The 16,188-nt window shown below is 40.1% G+C and overlaps 1 protein-coding gene across 2 annotated transcripts in view; it reads left to right on the forward strand.

The window, feature by feature from the left end:
• Positions 1-3,213: 3,213 nt before the first annotated feature.
• nr6a1a (nuclear receptor subfamily 6, group A, member 1a) overlaps positions 3,214-16,188 on the forward strand; it is a 75,582-nt gene continuing 62,607 nt past the window's right edge. The window contains exon 1 of one of the 2 annotated variants that reach the window (XM_085786339.1): positions 3,214-3,368. In XM_085786339.1, coding sequence (XP_085642465.1) covers positions 3,302-3,368 — 67 coding nt within the window. In that variant the 5' untranslated portion in view covers positions 3,214-3,301. The remainder of the gene's footprint in view (positions 3,369-16,188) is intronic. The other variant, XM_085786340.1, reaches the window with a different exon arrangement.

A 16,188-nucleotide genomic window follows, 5' to 3' on the forward strand; every position in this document is an offset into this window, starting at 1 on the left:
CCCCTCCTGACCACTAGATGTACGTAACCCATTTCAATGTAAGTCCCGTTTTTCTTAGCGGCCTTGCTAATGTTTGCACTGCTACAAACAAACAATTTTAGTTCTTAACGAAAACAAGATAAAGATAAGATAATCTCTTCGGTGAGTTGATGTAATGCCGTGACAGTACAAAGTTTTCAGGATAGGCTACCCTATACACGTAACGTTAAGCTTTTTTAAAGCTACTGTTAATATATTATTTAACTAATGGATCATCCATTAGTTTGAAAAAAAAATATATAAATAAATAGGCCTACTTTTTTGTAATATGTGAAAGTGTAAAAACGTCGTAGCTTTGAGGGAAGACCCTGCACTCACCAACCCGAGATGAACTAGCATGATCAATAATAAGTAGGCTACACCATCTTTTAACACAGTAATGTAATAATTAACCTAATGTAAGAGGTGTATGTTGTTAATACTCGTCTAAAAACGGCTGATAAGCAGAGTTAAGAGTATGTTAATATAATAACTGTGTATCTAGCAGCGTTAGCTTGCTGTGACACCAGAGGTCGCTTCTGGCTAGGAGCCTGAACTCTTCGCTAACGAAAGCTAACCACTAGCATAACCACTAGCATCCCTGGCGGTGAGTGCATTTAGACATTGAAGCTAGAATGTCCGCAATTTATGTTTAATCTCAGACTACGTTTTTTTTTCTACGTTCATCTAATGATCTGATATTATTTTAATATCGTTGTTTCGTACTATTATTGTGGAAGTGTCCTGTATTTCTCTAGTCCTTCCCCTCACAGCTCCACCTGCTGTCGGAAGAAGATTCTGCCCCTTTCCCGCTCACTTCTTCTCCAGGTAAGACGTGTCTATATGTCTATGGTTGAGTGTGTGCACCTCTTTTTTATACAGTCTATGGTGTGCACACACATAAAGATGTTAGCCATGTATGGTGAAGTATTCTAAAGTGAGTTTCTCTTGTCAGTGAGAAATAGCAGGTTTGTATATAGATCATGATGACTCCACAGAGGGCATCATTTTGTTATGGTCACAGCACAGGCTATTCAAAAATATGTAACTTAGACCTAGCCTACACATGGGAAGAAAATAGTCATGTTTTTTTTTAAGGGGATCGTGTTTACCCTGTTCTTTGGTTTATTTATTTATCTAATTATACTTTTTGGTTTAGTGAACACATCCACTAACGATTACTGTTCGTTTGTACATCTTTTCAAGAGGACAGTGTCTCTTTGCAGAAATGTGAAGGGCTGTTGGCGCCATCTGCTGGTTCATTATTGCCTTGCAGCTCAGTCCTAGTCTGATTGTGTCCGTTTGGAGATCATTGGTGCTCTTTGGAGACCGGACACAAATCAGTCCGATGGACAGTTGCACCCTCATTAACCACAGCTCACAACTAAAGTTAGTCTACTCCAGGCTGACTGTGTGTCAATTGAAGATGAGTTGGAGAATATGCACCACTGAAGCGCAAACTCAGCTGATAAATACATTTTGTACAGCCAGGCGCTACTTTTATAGGTGTCTGGTATGTCCAGAGAGAAATCAAAACTTCTCTCTGCACATCTCTCTTTTTTCTGAGCAAACAATCAAATTAGAACTAAATTAAACTTTACCTTTGTATTTGAACCAAATATTTGAACACTTATATCTTAGCTCTGTAATATTCTCAGACTATTTCCAAAGTGTTAATCTCCAATAAGCATTCCTTGCAACTAACAATTTGTCCTTTATCAATTAATCTGCTGATTATTTTCTTGAATTATTTGTTAATCATCTGGTTCATGAGAAGTCAAAAACCTGTGAAAAAAACACTATTCTCAAATCCCTAAAATGTTGGAAGCAAAACATCATAAAAAGCCTTTACACTGTAGTTTGATCCACATTATTTTTCATATGTCTTTCTCATGGTTGTAACACTTGACAGCACATTGAAAAGTATCATTTTAATATTTTAAGCATGTGCACATCTACAAATGTCACTATCAACATTTATGTATGTGACTCTAATATATTGCCTTGCCTAATATGGAACATATGGCAGCATTGCTCTTGATATGAGGGCACATATATTGCATTTACATGTGGTAAATCATCAATCAAACAGTCAATAAGGAACATGAACATGTATTTTTTTTCAGCTCCAGGCTCATCACCATAGATAATTACTCACATTATCACAGTGTGACCAGCAGAGGACAGCACACACCCAACTGTCTTTGGACAACTTCTGTGTTGACGAGTGAAACCTGCTGCTAACGCTGCTACCAGCTACTAGCATTATCATGAGCTTTAGGTAGCTTATCGTGGTGGTGGTGGTGGTAAAACCATAGACATATAAAACGCTGCTGATTCAGAACAGAGCCCGGGGTTGAGGGTACGAAGACTACACATCCCACAATGCCTCTGGAATGAAGTTGCGTAATCTGTGTTGTGTGTTCGTGCTGCCTTCAAGTCCCGTGGGAGTAACCGCGTTCGGTAATGTATTACCTCGAAGAGAAGGCTAATTAACATGACCTGAAACATTACTGCTCAGCTTGAATCATTTTCATATATTTAATTGGGCGTAGTTTTGTCAGTAAATAAACAACGCGTAGACCATGCAGCCTAGCTACATTTTTCAAGATTTGAGGTCTAACAAAAATTGAATTCATTAGCTTAGGCTACATTCTACAAAAAAGTGTGGTAGTGGTTCAATTCAAACAACAAAATTACTATTATTATTACAACTATTATTATGTATTTCTACCCCAATTCATTGACAACATGATTATTAGACTTTTGGTCACATTTTGTGTTGTCTGGTGACACTAGGTCGTGTGGACTACTACCAAAGTAGCCTAATTAATGATAAATTAAAAAATGTCTTTTTTATACAAGGATGACTGTGACATTTTAATGCCTAAAGTTTACAACATATAAGCTTTATTTATGTTCTGCTTTGGCACCTTATGTTTGGCACCTAATTGGCTGTGATAGCCACTTTCCTCCACCGCCTCCACAGGCCGTGAACGCACCGCCTCTGGGGGTGTGGATCCAGTTACTCCCCGCTGACTGGAAGCAGGCTAAAGCATGGGACCGCGGTCGGAGCAGTGAGCCGAGCCAAGCCAAGCCAAGCTGAATACGAGGAGGACAAAGCAGCGCTACAGCTCTACTACTCACTTCAGACGGCACCTAGCCTACCTACCGCCATCACAATCTTCACCGCCGTCACTGTCACCTCAGCGTTATTATCAGCGGTGCAGGGAGGGAGAGAGAGGCGACGTCGGGCTGACCGGGGATCAGCCCATGCAGGAGGATGGAGATAGAGAAGAGGACGAATGGGTTCGACTACCCGGAGAGAAATAACGCCAAGTCCGTCAACGGTAAGCAAATACAACCTGAGCATGATCGTAGGCTACACGTAGGCACACACACGCTCACATACATAGACACACAAACACATAGCCTATAGGTAGCTAAATACCCCCCTAAACACATCATGCTGTTTGATATTGGCCGTGATTGGATCATGTATTTCCCGAACCAGTGCATCCATTAGTGCTGCATGAGCGTGCCTCACCAGCTCCTATCACCTCAACTGTGCATACCTGCTGCTGCTGCTGCTGATGGAAATTCACACTAAAACAAAATGTCAAACAAAAAACGAAACACATCAATCTTAATTGATCACTTCATGTCGCCTATTAAGCTGTGGATGAAATGCAATGGGGCGGGCATGTGAGGTGTGTGAGCTAATGACTTGGTGGTTGGTTGGGTTTGATTTGTTTCTCTGTTGCTTTTTTTTTTTTTTTTTTGCACAAGTGGAAATGATGAAATTGTGTTAATCACTCAGACTGCGTGTTTGCTTGTTGAGCCGGAGCTTGGGCTCGCTGGGAACAGAGGTCGGAATGTTTTTATTTGGAGGTGGCCAGTCAGGCTCGTAGAGATCGTAAAAGGTGAACTTTTGAACTTGGAGAACGCCCTGAAGCCATTAGCTGCTGCCTGCCAGTCCCCAAAATCCGGTGCTGCATGCATGCGCTGCACAGGATGGAGGAGATGGAAGGAAAAAGCGGCGATAAGGGACACAAGATGGTAGAGGTGTAGGATTGAATGATTGGCCATTCCTCTTCATCTTCTTCTTCACCTTCGCAGCCTGTGGAGAGGGACTTGTCCTCCTGCAGCTCACTTCTGATTTCATTTGTTCCGGGCCCAATCTAAGCCCCGTAATGCCTCCCAGCAGCGTCTGTCCCCGGCGCCAGTCCCGCATCCAGCCTCCACCCGGGTGACTGAAGATTTATTGACATTTCCAAGATTAAAATTCCTTTAACTCTGCCTCGCTCCCAGCGACTCGCGAGGACACCAAGATGTGTTTTAGGTGTGTTTGATGCTAGAAAAAACACACACACAAAAACAGGTGGCTTGATGAGCTGAGAATTTACTTATGTCTTTTTCTGTAATCCTATAGGACATTTGAACAATTAGGGGGGGGGGGGGGGGGGGGTCTTTCACTAAATAGATTTTAATGGTTTTCAAATATATTTGTTGTAATAAATATTACAAATTGAATGCCTCTATGAGGATATCTATACATCTAGTGATGATAAAATTATTTATGGGTTAGTCATTCCAGAGCAAATCAATCAACTCTAATTTTAATATATGCATCATATATCATTTTATGTCATTATTGAGGCACATAACTCAAAACACCCACAGCTTATTTTTATTAAACAAAAGAAAGAAAGAAAGAAAGAAACTCATTTGAAACTATAGCAAAATTAAAATGCTGTAAGGAATTGGCAGTAATTCTAATAATATTATTTCAAAGATGCATTTATATTTATGCATTTAAACAAATAGGCCTGCATAGATTATACAAAACACGTAATTTAACACACAAAACCTGACACAGGAATTTAAGGAAAAATGTTAAAAATGTTTTATCATTAAAATAATCACATTAATTAAAAAATGTAGGCATATTTCTTATTTCTAAGACCAATAAAATGAGATTAACCAAATTAAGAGCATTTTAGCAATTTCCATAATTTATTGAGCACAAAACGACTATAAAAACATAAAAACAAATCAAAGCACTAAAAGACAGAGGAGTGTCAGGCACAAATACATGTGTTAAAATGAAAAGAAAGAAAGAAAATGAAGCGACAGTAAAAAAGCAAAAGTAAAAACCAAAGATAAAAGCATTGAAATCGAGCATTAAAAGCTATCTATGTTTTGAGTTCTATTTAAAACTGCAGCAATGCCTTGCATGTCAATATAACTTTTATGAAACACAGAAGATTCTTTTATTTCTTATCATTTTCTTTAAATAATAATATAGAATATTTATAGTGGGTGAAGAGAGAGACCTCCAAATAGGTAATTAGTTGAACCTAAAACAATTACACTTGTAGTTCAGCAAATTATCTTTAAATTCAAACAATGTACAGTTGTCGCATTTACATTTTCTGTTTGATTTTTTTGTTTGTTTGTCCAAAACAAAAATGTAACGATCACAAGCTCCAGGAAACACTCTTCCTGAAATCCTGTAGAACAAATGAAGATTTATTAAATCACAAAAATGGTGAACTGATTAGTTGGATAATGAGAATAAAAAAGTAGTTACAGGCCTAGAAGATGGACAGATGTTGCAGATGTTAAGGAGCAGCTGTTTAACTCGTGGATGTCTGGTGAAAAGTGTTGAAGATTTCACTTTGAAACAGAGCAGACAAAACCCCTCTCTTTAGCCTCTGGGTGAAATAACCACATTTGAAGAACAAACTCAATTTCCATTGATCTTTGAATTGACCAGGAATTTGGGTGCCGGCCCCCCCACCCAGTGAAGTATGCTTGTTTTAATGCAATTGAACTCATCAGGAGAACAAGGAGCAGAGAGAAAGAGGGAGACAGGTTGGGTGGAGGGGTTAAGTATTTGTGTGGATCCATGTTTGGGCCTTGAGGGGGGATTGGCACGACGGGGGCAGATAGGCTGAAAGAAAGTGCCTTGTCAGCCCCTGTCCTGGCTTTTTTTGTTGGGAGGGGGGGTCCTGTTCTGTCCTGTCCTGTCCTGTCCCTCGGGGCAGGGTGAAGAGGACGGCTGGCAGTGGGTGGGGCCGGGGACAGGATGCAAAACCCCCCAGTGTGACGCTTGAATGATAAGCCAGGAGGAGTACAGTAGAGGAGGAGGGGCCGGCGGAGGAGGAGGTGGGGAGCGGAGCAGGCCTTGGTCGGGGGTAGGGGCCACGCAGGCTCATGTGATCCATCATGTCGTGTTTTCTTCTTCCTCTTCTTCTTAACTTAATTCATCACCAAGACGTCTCTCCCTCTGTCTCTGCGTAGACAATGAAACTGTAACTAAATGGAAAAAAAACAAAACAAAACAAATGTCAACAGAAAAAACAAACAAAAGAACATTTTAACCAAATATCCAACTGCTTTTAACGTAAAAATTTGTAGCATCCGCAGATTTATTTCCAAAGCCTTGGATGAATTTGCTGCAACCAAAATGTTTTCCTTTTATCAATTAAACTACTGATCATTTTCTTGATGAATTGTTAAACCATTTGTTTTATGAAAAGTCAAAATAAAAATAAAAACTGAAAAAGCTAAAAAATGTCTTGTTTGACCAAAAAGCCCGTAAAAATTTAATATAGGCTATGTGATTAAAAAACAAAAATGTAAACAACTTTTAAGAAGATGGATTATTGGTGTCTTTGCTTAAGCCTGAAATAATGATCAGAGTTGCTGATTAATTCAGAACCAATTAAATTAATTGACTAATCTGCATCTAATTAGTGGTGAAAGAAAATTACAATTATGGACCCTGAATTGTCGAAATGAAATATTTTGAATCTAGTGGAGATCTTTGCATTTTTAATGTGTTTGCAATTTTTATTTAATTTAGTAAAAGTCTGACAAAAATATTTCTACAAAATCTTTAGGTCAATACTGAATGTTAAAATATCTCTTTCTAAGAGATAGTCACTGTTTTTACAGTGTAAACTTGAACAGTTTCTTCACCTCGCCGACACAAGCTTGAAATTTAATTTCCTGATTTTTTTATTTTATTTATTTATTTTGACACAAACTAGATTGTAAACTGAAGTTGTTATGTTACCTTTAGTGTTTCATCAGGTTGAGAAGCTGTGAAACAAGGTCATAAATTTCAGCCATTCCCTGATAATTTCATCAGATTGTAGAAAACTGATAAGCAATCTAAACACCGTAATGCCCTCCAAAAGAAACTCCACAGCAGGTTTTCCAGGTCAAACTGGTCGACCAGCTTTTATTTTGATGCATTAAATAAACCTAAAAACACAACAACATTGTTTCAGTTTCTCCATGTCACAGGAGTATCACAACAACAACAACAACAACATAGACTTAGGTTTGAATGTTGAATATTAAATGCAGCAGCAAAGCATTGAACAATGAAATATTAATTCAAGAAAACGGTAACTTTAAAAATGTGACCTAAAATCATAGATTTTATTTTCTTTTTCTTTTTCCTACTTCTCAAATTTTTCATTTCTGTAAAAACAAAAAATTAGGCCTATAGGTTAAACTCCTGTAACCTTCATGTTTGAAAAAACAAACAAACATGAAATTTAACTTGAAGTAGTCTTTTGATTCTTTAATATTTGAGCATGTTGCATGAAATTTTGTGACTGTGAAAAGTGTTATATCTCAAAAGCATGTGTTTTTTTAATTCACATAAAGGATATATTTTATTGAATTGAAGAAAATTTCCTTCAATTTGAAATATGACTAAATCCATATTTCAAATTAAATGTAGTGATAATATGCTAATTCTTCAGTGCAGAATAACTTTCCTTGTATTTGCTGCAAAATAAATACCTAAGTAGATTATAAAGTACTAGAAAGGGCGATATGATTTAAACAGATTTAGATAAAGAATAGAGAAAGCATTCATAAGAATGTAACAGGCCTCTTGGGTAGATAAAGGGATCATTGTGTGAGGAGAGAGAGAGAGAGAGGCCAGTGTCACTGAGGAAAGTCCTTCATCTTGATGCTGCTGCTGTTTCCAAGCAACACACATGTATGTTGTGAGGACGAAGGTGCAACAAGACACCACAGACCATCATGCGGGTGACAACAACAGGTCAATGTATCAGCTAAACCTGATAAAGCTTGGGAAGTCTGCCAGGGTTTGAAGACATGCAGGAAGAATTAACATCAGTCTAACCTCCAGTATCAGACATAGATTGCTGTTTATTCTTCTGACAGATCAGTTCGTTATAACTCCGATCATCAGCCATCTCTGAAAAGCGATTACAGCGCTCCTCAAGTACCTTTAGCATCTCCGTCATACTTAGCCGACCCCTCGCTGGTGTGGTTTCCATAGGAACACGGCCATGCAGCCAGGTTTTTGTAATCTCATCAAGGCTAACACCGTACGGAAGTGGGTGATGTTTCATCTAAACTGTGTTAGATTAACAGTGTTGCTAATTACGGCAACACCCCGAGGACAAACCTGAGTTAGCTGATTGTTGACATGGTGAGTGTGGGCGGGGCTTATCGCAGCCTCATGTAATGGCTACAGCATCTGTGATCTGTGAGCAAAGTTTTTATGCCTGTTTACGTTCATCAGAGAAGGAGAAGGAGAGATATTATGGGATGTTTGAGGGTTGGCTAGCTACAACAAACTCAGGTTTAAGTTTAGGCTAAATTAAGCTAAAGCAGCGTTTTTATTCTTGTGCCAAGGAATATTAAAGAACTATACTTTGATGCATTAGAAAATCACCTCAAAACTCAGTGACACTGATTCGTCATTATAAATCAGGTTCAATTTCTTAGGAGCAGGTTTTAATAACTCCTTCTGTTAGGACAGTTTTCACAGACATTTTATGCAGCTGACCATTTGACATAAAGTTGTCATGATTTGACATCTCATCGATTTGTGAGACGGAGCTAATTAGCCAACTTTTTTTTTTTTTTTTTTTTAATTTTAGTATTGATTAATCAGGTTATTTTAATCATTAATTGTTTAAATCAAAATGTTGATTAGTTTTCCAGAATACTTCAGATATCTTATTCCATACAGATATATTCAACAACCAATTAAGTCAAGTGGAAAATAGGTGTGACTCTAGGGAGTAATTATCAAAAACAAGGCCAATTAAATAAGTCAAAGTAAATCGGTGTTGAAAAGAAATCTTCATTTACAAAAAAAACTGATAAAAACAATGGAACTGCAAAACACTTGTATAAGTACCCACAAAACTGTTTTAATTTTCAATATAATTTATCAGATCTCTTGATTGATTATAATTTTGAATGTTGGGCATGTTTGTTTTAATTCACTTATTTCCGTCACAGTGCTGCTCTTTCAGCTCGTCCCTGAGGCTGTGCTTGTGCTTGTGATTTTGTTGTTGTGTGTGAGCCGTGATGGACACATGGGGGAGGTGGCAGCGAGCGCTATGGGAACGGTGACCAGGGTCAGTGGGATGTTGCTCTTGAAGCATTAATGGCCTGCTCTCAAATGACCTCCACGTAACCCAGGAAAGTATTTACAGCCTCCACTTGATCCATGAGCTACAGGCTGGATGGCAGTGAAGCTGCTCTGAGATGTTTGCTGCTATAGCTCCATCCTGGCACAACCTGAGGCTCTAACAGCTGCTAATGAGCTGCAGGGGGAGGGAGGACGGGGGAGGAGGAGGAGGAGGAGGCAGCTCCCCGCCATAAACCATATTTTGAGGAGATGCAGTACAGTAAGTATGGGGAGACAGTTGGTGCAGAGATGCTGGTGATCTACAGGCCGAGCTTTTGTCGGGCCTCTGTGATATTCAACACGTCGCTGGGTCAGAGGCCGTAAATGTCTTCAATTTGAGTTTGAATTTGGGAGGAGGATGAGTTTACAGGCAGCTGTAAAACACTGAACTTGGTATGTAGAGCAGGGGACGGCTTTCCTGTGAAGCTGCAGCTCTGGAGGATGCAGTTGTTGGGGGGTTATAAAAGAGCAGCTGAGCGGCTTCAGTTCAAAAACGCTATTTCCATTTTAGAGGGGAGAACGGGGTCTGCTGCTGCTAGTCATAACAGTTAGGTGTGAGACTGCTGGGAAAAATTTGAATCAGAGAGGAAACTCACAGGTGATTCGTCTTAAAAGAAGCTGCTGGCTGTTTTGGATGCAGAGCTCCCTCCACAGCACGCTGCAGATGATTGGTCGCTTAAGCACAGGCATCCCATCCTCACCGGGCCATTTCACAGTCAACAGAAAAAAGAGTTGTGCATATTGACCCTTTTTAACAGGAATCTGCTAAACAGTTTTTTGTTCTCATTGCCTGAGCTCACGCAAACACATAGTGAAGAGCAAACACTCCCACTTGAGTTCAAGGTTTTAACTGCAGGGTGAAGGGGGGATACTGTGGGACTGCAGCTACCTGATCTGTCAGTATTTGTCCAGTTTGATTATCAGCAGTCAAAAGTGTCACATTTTCCCAAAGCCCAGGGTGAAGTCTTTAGATATCAAACATGCAATACAAGTGGTCAGTTAAATCGTGAGTTATCAACCAGTTGTGAGACAAACGTGACTGACTGTCAAATTAAAACCACTGAATTCATACTAAGTTATTTGCTTCTCGCCCTTTTGGTTGAGATCAAGTGGCGGTGTAGTGACCTGAAGAGATTTAATCACACACTCAGCTGCAGAAGTGAAAGGAAGAGCGATGCAGTGAAAATATTAATTCTGTTTTATCACTTAGTGAAGAACAGTGAAATAAATCATGAACACAGTCACCTGAGGGTGAGCTCGTTGTTGCACCCACACAGGTCACATGATCTGGTGTAAATCTGTGATGGAAACAAAAGACAGAACATGACCGAAAGCAATGTGTTGGGCTGCCGGTCTTAACCTATCTGGGTATTTCCAGCTCAACTTAAATCCAGAGTGGACCTGGCTGTGTTGATCTCATGTGAGGATCACAGCGGCTCCAGAGGCAGATTCCTCTGCTTTGTGTTTTTCCTTTTTTTTTCGGGTTTGTTTTGTAAGATGATGATTATCAGATGGCCGCTGCAGGTCTGAGTTTGCACAGTGCAGTGCGCTCGCCGGCTCTGGGAGGTAGTAAAACTCTGACCCCTGGTATGATGAAAGGGAAGTTGCTCCTTTGAGCGTGTCAAGCAGCGGTGACAGAGCCCCTTCCCCTCTGACCACAGCGTGACCCTCCGCCCAGCTGCCCGCTGGGATTAGCACAGATGAAGACGTACATTCATTAGGTTAACATAACATACACTGATGACTGCGCTATGAAAAAGTCTGAGAGGCTATAAAAAAGTGGCCTTCACCCCTTCGCTGTTTGATGTCGCACACTGCACCAGAGAGGCAGCTCTAAATGAAAGAAGAGGGATAAATCATAACCTGAAGTGGATGTTCACTTTAACTCAGATATTTATTCATTAATGGTTTATTTGATGGAGACAGATACAATGTACATGGACATACCCAACAGCTGTCCAATCTATCATCAATCATAGTTTCGTGAAAAGAGCAGGAAGGAAATCTACAATATTTACAACAAAATCATTTTTCAACCATCTTTTCTCAAAATTTTGTCCAAATCCACATTTTGTCAAATACTTCCTAGGATCAGTGACTGACACATTGTTTAATGCGTAGATAACAAAAATGTAGAAACAGTGATTTATGGTTTAGGATGAGTCGGTCGTTTTCTCTTCAGTGTCTCCAGGTGTTGTTTTGGTTGCCTGGTAACTGTTTTGGTTGATTCAGTTAAGAGGTGCTGGCTTTTCCTCTGCTTCATCTTTGGACAACCGCATCCTGACTGATACTTCTTATCCTCTTATCTCATCTCCCGGACCTGTGGAGCTGTTCATTACTCAACAACATCTGAGCGTCATGCTCTTTTGCAGAGTGGAGAGGATCCGTGAATCCTAGGAAAGTCTGCCAATATCAAAACCTCAATGAATCTTATAGTAAGATATAAGAATCTTAATTTGTGATCTGCAGAAGAAAGTTACAGGAATCATCAACCAATGAGATTATTATGAACCAACCAACCCACTATTATTGATTCATATTGGGAGTGAGGGGAATACTGTAAGTAGGAAAAGCAAGGGTAAGGACCAGTATACAGTATAAAAGGAAGAAGCATATCTGTCAAAGGTGTAAACCGGATGAGTTGTCATAATGACTGCACATTGGTCTGTAGTAAGAGGGCTGATTTTTCAGAGAGGGTGGGTGTAATAATCTATAGCTTCAGGCTACGCCCCCTTGATGAATGATTAAAAAAATAAATAAAATATCTTATTTATCTGTGAAATAGAATTAAACCGAAATGAAGTGAGCTGAGGTGTCATTACTGAGGACCGCGCAAATCCGCTGAACTTGAGTGGCGTTGGGGAGGCAGCACCGCGGGGCTGTGCGCTTTGTCAGCCAGAAGCAGTGGGGAGGACAAAGTAGACATTGTGCTGCGCTGTGTTACACAGCGAGGTCAAGGGTTAGGTGTAGAGGTCAAAGGGATGACTGCGGAGCAGCCTGTGAAGCCAACACTTGAGTTCCTTCACAATCTGTCACATGTAATATCCACCGCGCAGCGCTGAGAGGATCTGACCCTGACGAGACTGAAGGCAGACTGCTAATCAGGACCCAGACTGGTTGTCAGGTTGAAGGTGGGGTGCAGACGACTGTCCACTCCGAATGGTTGTATGGTTGCGTTTGATTTTGGGATTACCTGTGAAACCAGGTGAGAGGTAGTATCCCACTCAGAATGAGCTGCAAATAACGATAATAATTTGTTAGCAGAGGTCTGATGTTTGTGATCAGCAGCAGCAGCGGCGGCCCTGCTACAGCCAGGTGGTCTCATCTCCCCATCTGCTCCTTCGCGGCTGCTTGAAACAAACTAAGACTTCTTACTGTCATGCATGGGCGTCTGTGCTGGAGGGGGGGCAGATCGAGTGGTGCAGCCCTTCTCTTCTCTGACCTCAGCACAGGATTCATCCTGCAGAGTGAAAACAATGATCTATCTGTGGCTGCTGCTTCCTCCCATCCATCTTACAGTTAGGAGGGCTGATTGATTGATTGATTGATTGATTGATTGATTGATTGGTTGACTGACTCACTGACTGATTGGTTGAACAGAAAGCTGACATTACACAACCCACAACTGTATTGTTCAAGTGTAACCCCACAAAGCATTTCCTGCATGTGCCGACCGTCCTCACTGTAATTGTGTGTCACGTGGTCACAGTTAGTTCGTGGTCCAGCACTTACGCCCTGTTGCTGAGTTCAGCTCTCGTGCCCAGTGTGAATCTATCAGACCCTCACAACTCTAAAAAGAAAAAAGCTTTCACAAAGTGGCTGTAGGTCAAATCATCACCAGAAAAGAAAAAAAAATACATTTAATTAACAAATAGCAGGAGAAGCACTATCGTGGAGAAATAGGGCCACATTGAGAAAAATAAAAATAAATCTGCATTTTTAATTGTAAAGTCATACATTGAAGAATATAATCAGAATAAAGCAAATAAAAAATAATCAACTTATCAAACAGGTGAGAGGACAGTTGGTGGAGCCTGTGTTGCTGTTAGTCGACCAACAATATAAAAAACTCAACCTCAACTTATATCATGACTTTATTTTTTTAATTTCAGATTAGTTTTCTCAGTGTTCTAGTGAAATACAACGGTATATAAAGAGTTAGCTCATTCAAATGATGACAAAATTATGGTTTCACTTTATTTATTGACCTATACATCATGTTTTAAGGTTGCAGCTGATGGTTGCTTTTGTTATTGATTGATCTGCCAATTAAAATATAAAGAAAGATTGATAGGTTTTAGTCATTATCAATCAGCTGTCTAAGCTTTTACGTTGTCCATTGTATTTTCTTTTTCCTGAATTTTGATATTGTTGAAAATATCACATATAGCATGGTGAAATACCACAATATTTGATATTATCCAATATCAGACCGCACACTGTATTTGTAAATCTACAAATATGATTTAAGATGGATTTTTTTTTTTTTTTTTTTACAAACAATGCTGTGTGGATGAAGTTTATATGCTTTATGATGAAACAGCAGTGATACAAGATCAGCATTGTGCTAAATTTTAGGCACTCACTGATAGATGAATAAATGAATGATTTTAAAATTGATGTTAAAAAAAAAGCCTGTTGATTAGTCAAAGAGGAAGAGAGAGCATCTTGATTTAGTTTTGGTAACATGGGGATTCAGTTGGTTTATCAGATGCAGTTTGACCTCAGGGTGAGTGTGGCAACTATCCAGGTAACAGCTTCCTCTCTGTCATCATGTGTCCAGTGTCCTGTGTGCTGTGGTGTGGTAAGCCAGGACTTTTCAGTTGTGACTTGTTAGATGGCGGCTGTGTGTGGTGCTGAGATAAGAGCGGTGCCGGCAGGTAGAGACCAGCCCACTGTTGCCGTCCATTGACCATGCGTAACTGTGGCCATATGGACCGGAGCAACAGGGACAGTGATGGACTGACTCATGGACTGAGGAGGAATACCTCGGATGTGCTAATGGCTCCTGGTGGAGGACTTCAGAGGGAGGGGGACCTCTGTATAGTGTACATTCAATATCTGCTGCATAAATCTTGGCTGAAGCCTCCACATTGTGGCCTCAGTCCAGACATATGGTGCTTTCCAGAGAGGAATGTGGCCTCTGTATTGTAACATACATCAGTGTCACATATGGATGTTTGTTGACCACAGTGTTGTGTGAGGTGGAGTTGGTTGGGTTGGGGTGGGGTGGGGTGGGGTGGGGGCAGTGGTTTATTTGAATCCTACTGCGGTGGAAAATTATTTTCCAAATTGCCAGTGATTGTAAACAGTGTCTGCTAAAATAGGCTACACATACACATTATAAAGTCAGTGTAGATCAGTCATTTTTAACTATGACAGATCCAGCATGTGAAAATACTTACAAAAAAACGCCTGTGCTACTGTGAGTTTGTGCTATTTCCACAAACTGAGCTGTGATGACTAATGTTACCATGTTAGCATAAATTAGCTAACTAAACAAGCTAACATTAAAAAAATGCCTAAGCCTAATCAAGCCAATATTAGCCTAATCAAGGCCTTGTCCACACGAAAATGGAGTTTCACCCAAAACAATTTTTTTCTTTTTAGTTTTGAAAAAAATCTCCGTAAACACGGCATTGTATCCACTGAAAACGTCTCTGAAGTACATACTCTAGGCCTGTGTGGAGCGTGTGTGGAGCTGTGTTCAAACTCTAAACAATATAAGTTGATTACATGTTGACTGGGAGTCGTGTCGGTGCAAAAATGACGATTAGTGATGATTTCACGGGCGCTATTCAGCCGCAGTGTCCGAGGGACCAACAGTAGTCAGCTGTTGTTATGTTATGTCTCCTATATACCGGTGTGTCTCAGGTTACAGGTTAGAGCGTTGGGGGTATGACATAATCGTTTCACAAAAGATCCATTTTGAGTGTCTACACGAAAACCCTGGGGCGGCGTTGTCAGTTTTTCCCACTCTGGGACCCATTTCCAAAAAATACAGTTTTCACCGCCCCCCCAACATGCCGTTTCCGTCAGGACGACACACAGAAACAGAAAAATACTTACGTGGATTCATTAAATCGGAAGATTCATGTGGACAGGCTCCAAGTCTACATTTCTAAACAAACTAGTGATTATGAACAAGCTAACAATAATGTTAAACAGGCTAACATTACAAATAAAGGTAGCCTAATGTCAATAAACAAACTAAAATTTCAAAAGCTAACATCAGCCTAAACAAGCTAGCATTAGCATCAGCCTTAGTGAAATGTGGACTGTTGCTACAAAGGATGTCAGGTGTCACAGTTCACACACAGTAATATTTCAAAACCTGGACGTGTTAACGACATTGTTGATATGAAGTGAGCAACTTATACTCAGGTCTGAAGTCTGTCTCTGAGTTGCTGAGATAAGCCTGAGCTGTTTCCTTCCTGTGGCACTGTTTACATACTGACTTCCACCTGTTATCTTTGTTGTTGTTGTTGTTTACTCTTGCTCTCCTCTTCTTGTCAGTCTACAGTGCAAGTTGCAGCTCTGAAAATGTCATAATTTTACTATCATCATGATACAGAAGTTTCAGTGTCTGATTCACACACAGATGCTGATAAAACAGGAAGCTAAATTTACCATCTCACTTTCATGTGTTTTTGTTTGAAATCCTGGTAACAATCAGTTTGTGTTTCTTTTCC

This window comes from Trachurus japonicus, chromosome 9, assembly GCF_045865225.1.
Source record: "Trachurus japonicus isolate A0001 chromosome 9, Traja_1.0".
Taxonomy (NCBI): domain Eukaryota; kingdom Metazoa; phylum Chordata; class Actinopteri; order Carangiformes; family Carangidae; genus Trachurus; species Trachurus japonicus.